This window comes from Mixophyes fleayi, chromosome 10, assembly GCF_038048845.1.
Source record: "Mixophyes fleayi isolate aMixFle1 chromosome 10, aMixFle1.hap1, whole genome shotgun sequence".
Taxonomy (NCBI): Eukaryota; Metazoa; Chordata; class Amphibia; order Anura; family Limnodynastidae; genus Mixophyes; species Mixophyes fleayi.
The window spans coordinates 5,583,330-5,601,625 of NC_134411.1; the positions used below are offsets into that span (position 1 = coordinate 5,583,330).

The following is an 18,296-nucleotide window of genomic DNA, read 5'->3' on the forward strand; positions in this document are numbered from 1 at the left end:
CCATTCAGCTTTTCTTTCCACTTCCCCTCCATGTTGCTGTCATCTACCACCTGCCTGATCCCACCCTCTCCCTTTTTCTAGACAATTTTGACACTTTCCCACTTCCTCTCCATGAACCTACCCACTCTTTTCTCTGGGATTTAATTATCCCCACTGACTTTATGGCTAGCACTGCTGCCTCTAAACTTCTCACTCTCACCTCGTCCTACAAACTTTCCCTGTGGACATCATTTCCTATTCACTGTGATGGTCACTCCCTCAACCTTGTCTTCTCTCATCATTGCGGCATGCTATAATTCAGTATACCAGCTTCTTTCCTTTTACCTCTTCCTATCTCCTGCTCTCCCACCCATATCTGTTTGTACACAGTGACATACTAACGGGCCTTGACCCCATCCTCTTCACAAGCTCTATAGAATCCCTGTTTGTTCCCATTTCTCCCCACTCCTACCCCAAAGCTGCCATTTCTCTCTACAATGATACACTCTCCAGTACCCTTGATGAAGAAGCTCCAGCAACTGAACTTCATCTCTGACACTCTAAACCTGGCACTTATCACTGATTTATTACCTACAAAAGTTCTCCTGCTCTGCAGAGAATGAGAAAATAATGCTCTGACACTGACTACATCCACTTTAAATTCAACCTTTCTTCCTACTTTCCTTTCTTCCAAATTCAACCTTTCTTCCTTGTCAAACAAACCTATTTCAAATCTCTCTTCTCCACCCAGTTCAACAACTACCACCACCTCTTTGCCACTGCTAACTCACTTCTCTGTCCTCCTGCAGAAAAAGCCACTTTCTCTGTCACAAACTTCACCACTTGCATTAAAGTGAATATTGAGACCATCCACCAATCTCACCAGAACCACCTTCCTCTACTCACTCTCTCCTTTACCTACCCTGCAACCCTATGTTACTTTCCTCCTACATCTGAGACCAATACCCTCATTCTCCTCTCTTCCTTTATCCCTCAATCTGCCCCCTTGGCCCTGTTCACTCCAACCCCAGCACCATCAGCCCAATACTTGCCTGCACCTTGGACACCTCTGCAACTTTTGCCTCTCTACTGCTGTCTTCCCCTTTGCCTTCATATATGCTCTTATCTCCCCTGGTAACAGGAAACTACCTTTGGACCCTTCCACTCTCTAAAACCACCATCCCATTACTCGACTCCACTTTGCCGACATAATACTTTTTTTTAACCAACTGACCCACTTTCTCTTCTCAACTCCCTGTAGTTTGATATCTGCTCCCTCTTTTCTCAACCAAAACTGCCCTCACTAAAATGACCCATGAACTATTTTTAACTAATATAAAAGGGCCATTTCTCCCTCCTCGTACTCCTTGACATCTCCGTTGCTTTTAATACTGTTGAATACTCTCAGCTTCTTGACACAATTCACTCCTATGTCCAATCCTGGTATGCCTCCTACTTTATTTGATTGCTCCTTCTATTTCTCCTTCTACACCTGACTCTTGTTCCTCTCCTCTTCCTCTCTCTCTATTGGGATCCATCAAGGCTCTGTCCTTTGTTCTTCTCTCTCTACACCTGCAAACTCATATGCTTCTCTAGCCTAAGCTATCACATTCTTTCTTATCCTTTCTTATGCTTATTATATTACATTGTCAGTGTAATATACACTGTAGGGCTGTTACCCGTTTTCTGCCCTTAATAAATCTGTTTTTGCTATCACACATTGTACCCCCTCTAAAGAAAGTGAGGCTGCTTCATTCTTCTGATATTGTTACGCTATCCAAATCATCAACTTTGCCTCCTCAATACCAAACCTTTGCAGATGTTTTTGACAAGGCTCGTGCTGAGATTCTAGCACCTCATCGCCAATGGGAGTTAATTCCAGAAAAGATGCCACCCAGAGGTTGAGTGTACCCTCTCTTTCAACCTGAGACTGAAGCCATGTCTACCTATGTCAAAGAGAACCTTCAGAGAGGCTTTATTAGACCTTCTGCTTCTCCTGCTGGGGCAGGCTTCATGTTTGTGAAAAAGAAAGACGGTTCTCTACATCTCTGCATTGACTATCGCGGGCTTAATCTAGTGACCGTCAAGAATCGCTACTCTATTCCACTCATTACGGAGTTATTCTATCAGATCAAAAGAGCTAAAATCTTCACTAAATTGGATCTCAGGGGAGCATATAACCTTATTCGTATTCGATCTGGAGATGAGTGGAATACCCGTGATGGCCATTATGAGTATTTGGTGATGCCCTTTGGCCTCAGTAACGCCCCAGCAGTATTTAAAAGTTTTATCAATTACATTTTTCGGGACCTCTATTCCTATGTTGTTGTTTATCTGGACAATATTCTTATTTTTTCTAAAACCCTAGATACTCATAGATACACATGTCTCTGAAGTACTTACCACATTTCGCAGGAACCATCTGAACTGTAAATTAGAAAAATGTTCTTTTGAAGCTACCTCTATTCCTTTCTTAGGTTTCATTGTTTCCGGATCAGGTCTCCAAATGGAGTCTGAGAAGGTTGAAGCCATTTTAAATTGGCTGCTCCCATCTACTAGCGACAATTTATCTCAAGCTATTCCAGTATTGTGCCTTCTATTACTGCCCTTACCAAAAAAGGTGCCAATTCAAAAAACTGGCCAGATGAGGCCTTGGAAGCCTTTTCAATTCTTAAGAATGCCTTCTTGTCAGCACCTATTCTCCAACAGCCGGATCTTTCAAGACCATTCTTTTTGGAAGTGGATGCTTCTGACGTTGGTGTCGGAGCAGTTCTCTCCCAACAGTCATCATCTAACCGATTATTGCCATGTGCTTTCTTTTCCCGGAAGTTCTTACATGCAGAGCAGAATTAGACCACTGGAGACAAGGAATTACTGGAAATGAAGTTAGCATTATGTGAATGGCGTTATCACTTGGAAGGATCACAACATGTAGTGACATGTAGTATTTTTACAGATCATAAGAATCTGTTGTACTTAGAAACCACACAATGTCTTGATCTTCGGCAAGCTCGGTGGTCACTCTTTTTCTCCCATTTTAATCTTCATGTTACCTTTAAACCAGGTTATTTGAATAACAGAGCAGATACGCTCTCTCGAGCCTTTAATTGTAATTCAGACCCGGATCCATCTTCGGCTCATCTCATCCTGGATCCTAAATGTCTTTTGGCTACCACTACTTCGCATCCTCCCCCTCAGGGGAAGTCCTTTGTTCCCAAGACACTGCGGAAGAAATTATTACGCTGCCATCATGCATTTAAATTCTCTGGTCATGCAGGATTCCTTAAAGCCTATAAATTAATATCACGTTCTTATTGGTGGCCTTCTCTTCATACGGATGTTAAAGATTTTGTTGCCTCCTGTAATGTCTGTGCTCAGCACAAGTCTCCTCGCCTGGCTCCCATGGGTCCTGTATTACCTTTCTCCATACCATCTAAACCCTGGACGCATATAAGCATGGGCTTCATAACTGACCTTCCTACTAGCAAGAATCATAATACCATCTGGGTCATGGTAGACCGTTTTTCCAAAATGGCTCATTTCATAACGCTTGTGGGACTGCCTTCCTCATCCATCTTGGCACAACATTTCATTCAAGAAATATTTTGGCTTCATGGATGTCCACAAGAAATTGCTTCCGATAGAGGAGTACAGTTTACCTCTAATTTCTGGCGGGCATTGTGCAAAGCCTTGGGAGTTCAACTCAATTTCTCATCTGTCTACTATCCGCAATCTAACGGCCAAACAGAGAGGGTAAACCAAGACTTGGAGACTTTTATTCGTATGTTTTCCTCTGCTAACCAAGATAATTGGATGGATCTTCTGCCATGGGTGGAATTTGCTCACAACAATTTGCTTAATGAATCCACTTCCTCTACTCCATTCTTTATTGTCTATGGTTTATATCCCCTCCTTCCCAGGTTCTCAGACCTCCCACGCACCCATGTTCCTGCTGCAGTAGAACTTTTACGAAACTTTTCATCCACCTGGGCCCAGGTTACATCTCAGCTCAGGAAAACTTCCGTCCATTATAAAGCAACAGCAGATAAGAAACGTCGGGCAGTACCTGCTCTCAGAGTGGGCGATAAAGTGTGACTATCTACCAGGAACATTTGTCACAAAGTTCCTTCAATGAAGTTCACTCCTCGATTTATTGGTCCATATAAGATTCTAAAAGTCATCAACCCAGTCTCCTTCAAATTGAAGCTTCCATCTTCACTTTGCATTTCAAGCTCCTTCCATATATCTCTTCTGAAACCGTTGTTAATCGGTTCTCATCCACTCCATCTTCCTCTACAACACCGGAATTTTCTCAACAAGAAGACTTTGAGATTACTCAAGTTTTGGATTCCAAAGTTTCTCGGGGAGAAATGAAATATTTAGTGTATTGGAGGGGTTTTGGTCCTGAGGAGCATTCCTGGGTAAACGCCACTGATGTCAACGCCCCTGCGTTGTTAAGGAAGTTCCATGCTAAATTTCCACGCAAGATCACCGCTAAGTGTCCCGTGGCCACTTCTAAAAAAGGGGGTACTGTCACACGCCGGTCCCATTGATAAGTACCGGAGTTGTTACCTCCTTCCTGATCCAGGCTACTACTTCGGGTCAAGGCTCCTATGTAGTTGGTTCTGCGCATGTGCTGCCTGTTTCCCTTATTTGTTACCTCCTACCAGTTCCCATTGGTGCATAGGAGTATGGAGCGCTATTTAAACCTCACATGGTCCCTCTGTCCATTGCCTGTTCTTTGAGTTACATACTCTTCCTATGGGATTAAGCTCCTGTTGGTTTGTCTCCTCCACTGTGCCTTGCTTTGTTTGTCTGGGTCAGCCAGCTCTACTCCGCTGTTGCTTCTACGCTGGGACTGCTGCAATAACAAGCAAACTCACCTGTTACCAGAATCACTATTCACCGATCAGCCGGTTCAACTCCACTACTACTTCCACGCTGGGACTGCCGCTGTAACAAGGAAACTCATCTGTTACCAGAATCGCTATTCACAGATCAGCCAACTCAATTCAACTACTGCTTCCACGCTGGGACTGCTGCAGTAACAAGCAAACTCACCTGCTGCCAGAATCACTATCCACGGATCAGCCAGCTCAACTCCATCGCTGCTTCTACGCTGGGATTGTCCCTGTACAAGTAACTCACTTGTTAATGGAATCACCATTTACGGATCAGCTAAGTTCTCCTTCCTTATTATGTGCATATTGAACTGTCGCTGTAACCAGTAACTCACCTGTAGTTACAATTATCATGTGTGGATCAGCTAAAGTTCTATTCCACGTCTGCCCTGTTGAACTTCAACTGTATCAGTGATTTCTCTGCTGTTATCCTGAGTTATCAATTGCAAGCCAGCTAGTTTCATCTATCCTCATTGACTATTTGAGCTGCTGCTGTATCAACGATTCTCCTGCTGTTGTCCTGAGTTACTAACGGCAAGCCAGCTAGTTCTATCATCTTCATTGACTATTTGAACTGTTGCTGTATCAGTGATTCTCCTGTTACCCTGAGTTACTAAATTGCAAGCCAGATAGTTCTATCATCTTCATTGACTATTTGAACTGTTGCTGTACCAGTGATTCTCTTGTCATTACCTTGAGTTATCAAAACCTGTAGTTTCAAGCTCCACTACTTCTCTGTCTCTTATTTGGGAGACCACGACCTGCGGGATAGGGGCAGCAAAGCCCATACCTCCTTGCGAGGGTCACTGGTGAAAACCCCCTACCCGTTAGACTCCGCTCTCCTGAATGAGTACTATTCATTGACAGAGAACAGGGATCCACTAAATATTCTGCGTGACATAGATGTGGTAGGAACTGCCGTGTGTTTGAGTCATTGCTCTGTCGCTTCATCACTGTTTCTGTGCAATAATATTGTGAAATATACCAGAGAGCCCTGACAGAATTATGTCCATTTGTAATGCCTGTAGCATAGAGGAGTCTGAAAAAGCTGACACAGGTGTGGCCCCAGCAAGATCCATGAGGTTTGGCTGGTTCATTCTGTCACTGCTCTCTGGTATATTTCACAATATTATTGCACAGAAACAGTGATGATGGTAAACTTAAATATTTATTGTAAATACAGGCAGGGTTGGATCTCAGTGGCTGAAGGGCCAGGCAAGGCATGAAACAAAATGTCCAGGAATAATATTCAAAACAAAGTCTTTTAAACTTGCCAGGCTCCAGAGATGCAGATTGAAGTCAGAGTCCAAAAGCCAGGTAAGCATAAACAGCAAAATCCAGAGCTGCAACACATACAATGAACCAGCAAGGAATGATTGCCACGGGTCAGTCTTTATGGTCTGTTGATCAGCATAACATTTAACAGCTGAGTGAGGACACACAATCCACATAGCGACCACTAGTGGGAAAAACGCAGAACTGCACCTGTAGGGACTTAGTGCAGAAAAGCATCAGGCCATAACACCAATCCAAGATGTTTCCCACTTACCTTCAATTAGGATGGCTAATCCTCAATTACATAATTTAATTATTTATGCAAAGTTATTGACTTAGGTATGGGCTGGACAGTTTGAATGGTCATAGATGCAAACTTTGATGTTGTTAAAAAATAGTTGGGGTATCAAAGCTTGCATTTGTTTTATTGAGTAATTATTTTACCCATGTTTCTTTTTTTCTAGGTAATTGAAAGTGAAACTATGTAAAACATACATAAGGTATAAAAGGCTTGTCTTACAGTAATACAGTCTATTGCAGGTGCAACTGTGGGTAAGTTCTGGAGAAGTTGCTATATACTTATTATGGTAATAGTTAAATAATGTACATAATAACAAAATAACTAACTTACAGAAAAAAGAGTGTAACATTATTTGTAGATGCATACATACGTTCTGTTTTGGTTTTTTGTTGTTTTTTTTTAAACCAACCTTGACTAAGTTTTGGATTATGCAACAAAGCAAAACAATTAACTTTATTAAAAATACTTATTGGTTTAGATCCATAATTGTGTGTTGGAAGAAGAGAAACCCTGACAGACATGCCTCTAGAGGTAAGTTATCAGAAAAATGCTAAATGCTGCATACATATAATATATATACATATATATATATATATATATATATATATATATATATATATATATATATATACGAGAGAGAACGACTTGAGTCATGCGAAATCTCCTACAGTCCTGCTCGTTTTCAATCAATGCGCAAATGTATTGTGCACCCAAATTTTTATATGGCTTCCCAATCAAGATTAAGAAAAACCTGCTTGTGCCTACAAAGCAGTCCATTACCGACTTAAGATTAAGCGGTATATTTTCTTCAATACCATAAAGATATATAGCATGCAGGGAAAATTACTTTGCGTGTCTCTGAGGGGCTGAGAAAAATATGGGTTGAAGATAGATGAAAAGTTTAATGCTGCAATGCAATGAAAATATGAATTACTTGCAAACCCTGGGTGCAAAAATATGTGGTGGAGATGTGTAAGAGAGGGGAAAAGGAGTGAGGGAGACAATAAAATGAAATTCACTGAAGAGGTGTCCGGTACTGAATAGAGAGATCAGTTCAAAGGTGATAGTCCAGATCAGTAATGATCCACATAACTAGCAAAGTTATCATCGGGTTGCAATTTTAAGTGTGTGCTGAACAGAGTTTTCCTTGGGCAGTCTGTCCTTAGTGGTCAGGTAAACAATTGAGAAGGTTTTGTTTTAGTAAAAGCAGTTTATTTCCATGAAGTAACAGCAATAGTCACACTACATTTACATTGTGGATGTACAGTTTTGGCGATGGTAATAGTGTTTTTTGTCTCTCCAGACGGCAGCTTGGATATCTGCATGTGGGACAGCTTAGGCCAGTGTTTCCCAAACTCAGTTCTCAAGTACCCCTAACAGTGCATGTTTTCCATATCTTCTTGCTGGAGCACAGGTGTATTCATCACTGGCTGACACATTGTAACAGATCCACAGGTGGTATAATTATAATGTGTCAGTCAGTAATGAATACACCTGTGCTCCAGCAAGGAGATCTGGAAAACATGCACTGTTAGGGGTACTTGAGGACTGAGCTTGGGAAACAATGGCTTAGCCTTAGACAATTACTGTATTGATATCTGGAACTAGAGACTAAATGAAGCAGCTGGATGGCTACAATTCTAGTATTGTTATGAGAAGGTCTATACTAAACTTAGTGGTGTGGGCATTTAAATGCTGACAGAAATAAGAAAAAAAATATGCAAGGCACAGGCATATATGTTGTATACAAGCTGTATCATTTTTGTTATTAACTACTTATGTGCTATATGATTATAGGGATTTTTTTAATCAAGCTGTTTTTCATCCAAAATGATTATCACAGTTGTATATCTTCATAGGGTCCTTCTCCCATGCCTGGTGACTTGTTAGAATTCGACCGTCCTATTTATCAACACTGGGGTGTTTATGTGGGAGGTGGATATGTTGTTCATTTCACAGGTAAGAAGATTATCAGTTTCTGACATCCCACAGGATCTCTGTGTCACATGTTTGGACTAAATGTATTACAATGGAATATGAGTCAGAATGGCAATAACTGTCACATTTAATTGACTTCAATAGGTGTTTCTTTGTATAAGTGCAGGGGTTTAGAGTTATTCCAGTGATACTTTAATCGGAAAATGTACTTATTTGTTTTAAAAATGTATGAATTGCTACTTCCAAATATCTTGCACTCAGGAGAGTTGCTGTTATACATAATGAGCATGATTCAAGGTATGTATCTGCCGATTTTGAGCGTATCGTCCGCAAATTCACTCTGAACATGCCCAAAACCGGCAGATACGTGAATGCAGGCCTGCAAAGAACACTTACTACAGTGTCTGGGGAGTGATCTGGGCGGGAAGGGACGTTTTGCAGTAGGCAACTTACAGTAGGGGCGTGCCAAACTCAAACGCTCATAGCTACGGCCGTGAAAGCAACTTGTTTTTCTGCCGTATCTCTTGCACCAGCTCTGGGGCTAGGCTAATTTCAGCCAGCAGGCCGGGTGGCATTACAGCCAGCACAGATTGGGCGCATTTGAAATCTTTCCATATTGTGCACTTAAGCAAAAATCTGTTGTACTTTGGAAAAGTCCGTATTTCATAAACGAGCTTCAAGCTGACATTAACCTTTATTTGCAGATCCTAGATACACAAGATGCCCCTCGCTAGCAGTAATAATCAAATGTATTTAATGCTAAAAATTCTACAAATATTACACTTAAAATGAGAAAAGTTTGGTTATTCCCTTACTTTCCAAGTAAATTAATACCTAACTAAGAGTCATGGGAGCAGTTTAATGGAAGAAAAAAAAAGAAAATTTGGATCTGTCCATTTGGGATGTAGGGAGAATGTACTGGTTCTATCTTTTCTTCTTTCTTCTGATTCTGTATATGATGATGAGCTGCAGCCGTGCAAATTGCACAAAATAGGTTCATAAACATCTTGGGCCTTATTTAGAGTCAGACGCAAAGTCCGTTTTGGGCGTATTGACCACAAAAAAACACAATCATGCATGTGCAGCAAGCACCGTATCCGTCTGCATCTTGGACGCAATTTTCACTTGCGACAGCTTGCGGCTTACTACGAGGGAAAGGGCTGAACGTGGAATTGTGAAGGCGTGAACTTGGATAATATAAACACAGGGGGTGTGACCCCGTAGGTAAATCCTGGATGCAGACGCAACACACGCAAAAAAGGGCTAAAACTGTGCGGCAGGAAGTAGGTGGCGTAAGTAGTTAGCTAGCTGCACGAACTGATCGCAGCTTGGTAGGGTATTACGAGTGGGATGCAACTGGGGTTGCAGGCCACTCTTAATACCCTACCAAGCAGTGGCACACTGCCACTCCTCCACGTCTTGGACGCACATTGCGTTCGACTCTAACTGAGGTCCCTTATTAGCAAGGGAATATTGATGTGATAGTCCCCATTTAATGAGGCATACAACTGATACAAGTGATTTTATGATTTTACCTTTCTGCCATTAGATCAAGAAGGTTGGTGCAGCTTATCCTCAGCATTTGGAGAGAAAGCTGTTGTGAGAAAAGATCATATTGAGAGAGTTGCTGCTGGATGCATCTATAGAGTTAATAACAAGTACGACAAGAACAGCAGTCCCTTCCCACCAGGAAAAATAGTACGAGCAGCGTTGGAGAAGGTTGGGGAGACTTTGGACTATAGCGTCACCAGTGCCAACTGTGAACACTTTGCGACAGAACTGAGATATGGCGATAGGTTCTCTGATCAGGTATTGTATGAGTCACAGCATAGTGGATTATGTTTGGTATAGAATAGGGTGTAAGTATAGCATCACTGTATTTCATGTGTACAGCTATACTGACCCTGACCGCTTTTCATCTATTACATCACAAATAACTTCTGAACACTTTTTTATTTTAAAAATACTATTATTATTATTTATTTATTTTTTTTAAATTAATACTGTTTAAAAATGATGATGGGAGAAACAAAAAACTCTCAAAGTTCAGAATCAAAGTTGAATATATAGGGGTTTATTTATGACGGGGTGAAAAGAGTTTCCCCAGTGATCTCTTTATCGCATTGCCCTATACAACAAAGGGGTTACTGCCAGCGATAACATTGCATTGCAAAGGGGAAGTCAATTTAACAAGTATTTCAACCAGCTTGTCAAAAAAGAAAATATATATTTTGCTAAAAAAATTGTCTTTGAAAACACTTATTTTTCATTATTAAAAATTACTTTTGAATATTTTTTTTTTTAATGCATTTCAGCTGGTAACTTCTTAATGACTTTTTGTACACATGTCATCTTAATATTGCTTTTATAGAATATGATGTCCATTATATTATTTTTTCTACTGCCAACACTTAGTTAAACCTAACTTCATCATCATCACCATTTATTTATATAGCGCCACTGATTCCGCAGCGCGGTGCAGAGAACTCATTCACATCAGTCCCTGCCCCATTGGCAGGCCCGGCGCTCCCATTAGGCAAGGTTAGGCAGTTGCCTAGGGCGCCGGGCTCTGGAGGGCGGCACTGAAGCGGGGGACCCAGTAATAATTTAGAAATAAATGCTGGCGGTGCGATCGCCTAGGGCAGATCGGCCGCCCGCCCTCAATTATGCGGTGCTGCTACAGCACAGCACCGCATTTTAAAATACACCCGGCGCCTGGCTTCTGGCAGCGTTGTGACATCACGACGCTGCCAGTGTAGAGGAGCCGATAGGAGACAGAAGAAAGAAGAAACGAAAGGCGCGCAATAAGAGAAAGGAAGAAAAGTGAGGAAGCTAAGGTGAGTACAGGAAAGAGGAATCTGCAGACAGAGGGGAGAGAGCGGAGGCTACAGAGAGACAGAGGGGAGAGAGCGGAGGCTACAGAGAGACAGAGGGGAGAGAGCGGAGGCTACAGACAGACAGGGGAGAGAGCGGAGGCTACAGACAGACAGAGGGGAGAGAGCGGAGGCTACAGACAGACAGAGGGGAGAGAGCGGAGGCTACAGACAGACAGAGGGGAGAGAATGGAGGCTACAGACAGACAGAGGGGAGAGAATGGAGGCTACAGACAGACAGAGGGGAGAGAGCGGAGGCTACAGACAGACAGAGGGGAGAGAATGGAGGCTACAGACAGACAGAGGGGAGAGAATGGAGGCTACAGACAGACAGAGGGGAGAGAATGGAGGCTACAGACAGAGGGGAGAGAACGGAGGCTGCAGACAGAGGGAAGAGAACGGAGGCTGCAGACAGAGGGAAGAGAACGGAGGCTACAGACAGAGGGGAGAGAACGGAGGAGGTGAGAGTTATTATTTTTATTTTAGAAATGTTAAGTGTGTTAGGGGCTGGGAAATAAAAAAATTTTTTTTTTGGGCGCCTGGGGGGTGTGGGGGGGCGGGATGTGATACGCTCGGGCGGCAAGCTTAAGCTTTGCCTAGGGTGCCGAGCAACCTTGCACCGGCCCTGCCCATTGGAGCTTACAGTCTAAATTTCCTAACACACACACAGACTGACTAGGGTCAATTTGATAGCAGCCAATTAACCTACCAGTATGTTTTTGGAGTGTGGGAGGAAACCGGAGCACCCGGAGGAAACCCACGCGAACACAGGGAGAACATACAAACTCCTCACTCCTCCTAACTTAAAGAACAGTCCTATTTACACCCATTTTAAAGAATTTGGAACAATTCTTTCTCCATAAAATCATCACACCCTTTTTTACTCCATTTTTTATTAAAGTAATTTTTATAATTTAACCTCTTAAATCCCCAAAAGGATTGAATAAAATGCTGAATTCATGTGAATATTGACCTCCGTTACGCCTTGGTGTTGCGTCAATGACCCTATACGGTCTGCCCTGTGCACAGTAAGGTGCACGCCTATTCTTATCTCTCAGGAGACGCCAACACGCCAGAAGTGTGCCTAGGAGTTTACAGAGCCGTTCTGTGCTAAAGTGTAAATGTCACATCAAAAGTCCAGCCTCTACCACTTTACATCCACGCCTTATATTAAAAAAAGCTTGATAAAATATTGCATATACTTATGACTTGCATTAAACAGGAGAATGAGAGAATAAGTGGCCAGCACAGTGGCTAAGTGGTTACAGCGCTGGGGTCATGAGTTTAATTCCTGACCATGGCCTTATCTCTGTGGAGTTTGTATGCTCTCCCCGTGTTTGTGTGTGTTTCCTCCGGGTGCTCCGGTTTCCTCCCACACTCCAAAAACATACTGGTAGGTTAACTGGCTGCTAACAAAATTGACCTTAGTCTGTATGTCTGTGTGTCTGTATGTTAGGGAATTTAGACTGTAAGTCCCAATGGGGCAGGGACTGATGTGAGCGAGTTCTCTGTACAGCGCTGCGGAATTAGTGGCGCTATATAAATAAATGGTAATATTAATAATAATATCAGGATTGTCTTTATTGCATGTGGTACTTTTTTTTGTTTGAAGCTTTGTTTTATATAGGGCAAAGTGCTTCCAGAAATGTTCTTCTCTGCTGAACTGCACCTGGAAGGCACAAAATACCCCCATTAATAATATAGGTAAAGGCATGATCTGCACCTCTGTGAGCAGGGTGGAAATGGCCCTGTGCCCCTCCACACAGCAAAAAATTACCCTAAATACACACTGTCTCCACCCCTTTATGTCATTTCAATAAACTCACTCCACAAAATTCTTTTTTTATTTTTTTTTGCAGCGCTCCATAAAACTGCTCCATTTGCTTTTCACTTTATTACTTGGTAAGATTTAAACCATTTAATCTGTGAAAGAGGAGTGCAGTATCTACAGTTGACTTGTCTTCAGCTTATGCTGACCACTCCTGGTATACCAGCAGTTCCTTCTGCAATTGTAGGATTCATTATAAGGAGCATTCCCACCTTGCTCTGTTTACCCAGATCAGTCAACTTCTCTACCTAAAATCTTTAACTCACAATACTTATTTTCCTGTAACTTAAACTCCATATGAACCAAAATAAACATAATGAATGGGTATAGGTTCCTGTATCTTGAGCCCAAAAGGAGGTATGATTTTGTTGCCTAAGCAAAATCCAGTTTACCTGTGTATTCTGGGTTTTTTTCATGTTAAAGGGATGGGATTATAAAATCATAGAAGACATAAGCCTGCCCATAGAAGAAATATTGCTATGCAACTGGTACCAGCTGCATGCCAATTGTAACAGGGTTAGGGCAACAAGGGCCATCTCCTGGCATAAGGGGTAGTGCACCAGCAGCAGAGAAGTCACACAAGTCCAAGGTTTTGGTTCAACTGGCCTCAGCCAGTTTTATGAAGCAGAAAAAATAAAGAAAACTTCAAAATATACACCTTGCCTGTCTGGCACTAACTAGACACAAGTCATTCCTGCCTGTCAAACTATAAAATAAAACATAGGAAGTTCCAGCACGTACAGTTTACTCACAACCAATATCAGGCTTTCTCTTTTAGAGACTCTGCAATCCCTTCCCCCAGACAGAGCAGTGACTGAGACTGATCTGACATCCTTTTAAACACACCTCACAGGTGCAACTATTAATCAGTCTGGAAAATTAGAAGGCTTGGACTGGGCCTTATAAATAGAGCCCACTCTTCTCTCACCATTTATACCCCAGGGACCCTTACCAGCTTTTTCTTAGGGAAGTTTCTTCCCACACAAAACAATTTTCTGTTTTTCTTTTTTAAATATGTAGGTCAGAAACCTGGGACAAACATACCTGCCCAGAAACACTATTCAAGTGTTTTTGTCACACAATATCTATATCTATATGTACGTATGTGTATATATGTATGTATGTGTGTGTATATATAATATATGTATATCTATGATCTGTATGTTTGCAAAATGAAAAAAACAGAGTTTGTCAGCACTTGTCCTTCCAATTGCAAATCTGTGTGTATCTAGCAAAGTACTTTTGTTTCACAATACCACAGAATGCATTCAGATATTGGTCAGAACTGTCAGAGAATGTGGTTGTACCACGACATGTCACAATGTGGGGCAGCTGGGAGCTATCTGAAATAAAAAATTACCCTTTACCTCTTCTCTTTACAGGTGGATAATGCTATTACGGCAGTTGAAGTTGGAGCTGGTGCAGTTGCTATAGCTGTTTTTGCAGGTTTATTGATTCACAGTATGAGAAGTAAAAGACATAACCAATAAAAAGGAACAACAATTACCACAGAACTACAGAACTTTGCAACTTTGGTGTCCTGCAGATTATTGCTATAAGTTTTCCAATCACTGCCAATCTTGGAAGTTGTTTTTTGGGGAAATCCTTAAGATATTAAATGTATCAAAGTTTGATCACAAGTTAATTAATAAAAAAATAAAAAATATGGCAGGTCCTTGTCCATTTTTTCATATCAATACACCGATCTTTATATACAAAATTACCCTTCCAACTGCCCCTTCTTACTAGCTCTCTGTTGTGGTCTGGTGATCAATGGATGTTTCTGCACTGCAGTTATGGCTAAATGCATGTTATTGGAGAAAGTTCAGGTGCACTTATATATTGTTATGTACTCATCGCTGTTTAAGCCCGTTCAATTCCAGTGAATTCTAGGGGATTTCTTTACTTAACTGCGAGTTTGAAAAAGTGGAGATGTTGCCTATAGCAACCAATCTGATTCTAGCTATCATTTATTTAGTATATTCGACAAAATGACAGCTAGAATCTGATTGGTTGCTATAGGCAACATCTCCACTTTTTCAAACCTGCAGTTTAGTAAATATACCCCTAGGATACCAGCTATATATACATATATTTATTGCAGCATCAATAAGGCAGAGAAATAATACTGTGTATACTCCTCTCAGCAATGATGTAATCAGAAGCCCAAAGGCTGCTACATATCTGGGATTGAACTGCTATTGATTGCTTTTACCAAGCACCCGCATCTTTTTGTCAATGAAGTGATGTACGGTTTCTCAAAATTTTAAAATAAATAAATATATAATATTCAAATTGCACTATTGTGATGATACCAGGATGTTAGGGTAGGAACCCAGAAGAAAGTCCTGGTATCTAGGGGTTCAGGATCACACAGGCAAAGAAAAGGTGTGGATACAACGGTAACTTTATTACAGCTACCTGCAAACAATAGCTTTTATATATATATATATATATATAAAAAAAATAATTTAAACAAATTGGCACTTATACTGCAACCTAGCCAGCCTATTATAGAATCTGGCCATGGGCTACAAGATTACTGAGTATTTTCAGAGTAGATCTGTCACGAACACGCTCCCAGCTGCAGTGAGTTTTGGTGTTCGCTGTATGAGGTCACACAGGATTCCAGCCCGCAGTCTCTCTCTACCTATCACACAGTTTATAGACCTACTGAATTGCCCCCAAACAGCACTCACACCTCACAAACTTCAGGTTTGCCACCACCTATTGAATACGGGCATTAGGACCCCAATATACTGTCCCACAAGGCTTCTAGCTGCTCACACACTAGCAAGACCCACACCAGCGAACAAAGGGTTAACTCTTCACACCTCCAGACTGTTACACAAATGTAAATTCAAGCACTCACTAAGCTTGTTATTCAAATGTATCAACAAATCAGACACTGGCTTTCAAAGGGTTTACTTGGTCAAGCTATTTCTTCTTAACAGACTAATGGATTTGTTAGAATATCAAGGACACAACATATTAAATTTATATATTTAATATACAAAAGTACAGGGCATTCAGATATAAAAAATAATTAATAAACAATTAATAGATTGTCACAACATATACAAGCAAACACAGTTTAAAATAAAAGCAATTGAATTCAGAGCATGACTTACAGATAAGTGGTATATTCTGGCCAAGGGAAATTGTCTTGGAAGATGGACAGGTTTTCAATGTGAATTGATTTCCCAAAAAGTTTGACAATTTGCTGTACCTGGTCTCAACCTTTTAAAGATACTTCCACACCTCTTCCTACTCCCAGGGGGTTGTGGCCTGTGACACTTTTTTCAATCACCATTTGCATGTTGCCTGATTTACTAACGAATTCTACTATGTGACCTACCTTTTCTGTGGAGGGCCACACAGATCCAATTTTATCATTAATAAATCCCTTATGAACTGGTCTATCTTTTGATATCAAACATGCCCAGATACAGTGTTATCATAGAGCTTATACTCATTTCCTTAACTTCTCTGTGGGGCAGAATTCTGAATTTGACGTATGAGTTGCCCTTCATCATGCTAAGGAGGAATATGTGGTTGATCACTACTTTTATTGATTAAGTGGCATATTTTAAAACTGAATTCTATTTGTCTATATAAAGTATAGCCAAATTAGCAGATGGGCTCTGTGATCCAGACACCATGCTGAGCGGTTCTATCACATATTGCCCCAACACAAGGGGCGCGATACTCTCACCTGCCAAATGAGGGGATCTCCGCTGGGCGCAGCGTCCGTCTGATGGCGGCGGCCGTCTTGATTCTGGGACTGCGCATGCACAGACCCGTCCTGTCAGATAGAACTTCTCCTCTCTGCTCCCATTCATCACCTCACTATTTAAGGCACCTAGGCCAGCACTCCGTTGCCCGTTCTTTGTTTGTCAGCCCTGGCTGTGTGAAGACTTGGCTCCCTGGCTCCAGCTTACCTGCTTCCTGTATCTCTGCATAACTGACTCAGCTCTGCTCATTTCTGGATATCAACTCACAGAGTTACCATCATTTCCAGCACCTCATCTCAGCTGCTCATTCCTGGATATCAACTCACAGAGTTACCAACCTTTCCAGCTTCTCAGCTCTGCTGTTCAGTGTGACTAATCTACAGTTCTCAGCTCATAGAGTTCCCCTACTTGTACCTGTATTTCTGCATGACAAACCTAGGAACCATATTCCCTGCCGTAAATCATGACAGGTTCCTAAAAGTTTATTCAGGTGTCAAACTGCATCCCAGGCCATGCTATATCTCAGAGCAGGGGCTCTTTGAAGCTGCCACAGGTGACACTCCTATCTTCTCACACTGGGATGTGCAAAGCCATACAATACACATACATCAGACTTTCTGTTTTCAACCTTTACACTTTAGTAGCTAAACTTATCAATGGATTCATTTGATACAACATATTTACACTGCGGTTATAATTTTAGGCCTTATCTCCCACAATTATGTGATGGACTAACTCTTATAAATAATTGTTCTCTCTGTTCACCACAAGTTGTTGGGAAATCAGCGGAACCCAGAGGGCCCGGCCTGAGCCGACGGTGAGCGGGGTAGGCAAGGCAGAGGGGCGCTCCCCTCCGCCTGCCACCCCCCTCTGGCCGCCAGCATAATACACAAGAAAAAAACAAAAAAGTCAGCTGACCGCTCGTCGGGTCCCGACAGTTTCCTCTCCTTCTCTCTCCCACTGAATGTCGGGCGTGACGTGAGGCTTCGGCGAGGAGCACTGCCGGAGCAGAGAGGAGGAGCATAGAAGAAAGAAGTAAAGAAGACAAGAAGAACAGAACAGAACAGAACAGAAAAGCGAAAGTGGCAATTGAAAGGTAAGTTAACTAACGGAGGGCCCATGCTTGTTCCACATTTCTCTTGCCCCTCAGTGAGGGGCAAAAGAAATGTGGAACAGGCATTAAGGGCACAGAGGGGCATGATAAGAGAAATGTGGAACAGGCAGTGTGAGGGTAAATAAACAAGGGGAGCAAAAATATGGAGGGCACAGTGTGATGGTGAAGGTAGTACAGTGTACTAATGGGGAAACAATGTGAAGGAGGAGCAAAAGTGATAAAAGATGAAGGTGGGGACATTTTTCCTCTTCTATACATCTCCAACTTATTTGCCAAAATACATTTTTTGTAGGAGGGAGCTGTGAGAGCTTGCGCAGGCTCAGTGTGCTTGGACTGGGCATGCAGGGAATTAA

The 18,296-nt window shown here is 41.8% G+C and overlaps 1 protein-coding gene across 1 annotated transcript; it reads left to right on the forward strand.

The window, feature by feature from the left end:
- The first annotated feature begins 6,619 nt into the window (after positions 1 to 6,619).
- On the forward strand, positions 6,620 to 14,730 carry LOC142103630 (phospholipase A and acyltransferase 2-like). The gene is made up of 5 exons (XM_075187731.1): positions 6,620 to 6,707; positions 6,935 to 6,987; positions 8,316 to 8,415; positions 9,944 to 10,203; positions 14,478 to 14,730. The coding sequence occupies exons 2-5, from the start codon at positions 6,976 to 6,978 to the stop codon at positions 14,583 to 14,585; spliced, it is 480 nt and encodes a 159-aa protein (XP_075043832.1). The 5' UTR covers positions 6,620 to 6,707; positions 6,935 to 6,975; the 3' UTR covers positions 14,586 to 14,730.
- The last annotated feature ends 3,566 nt before the right edge of the window (positions 14,731 to 18,296 follow it).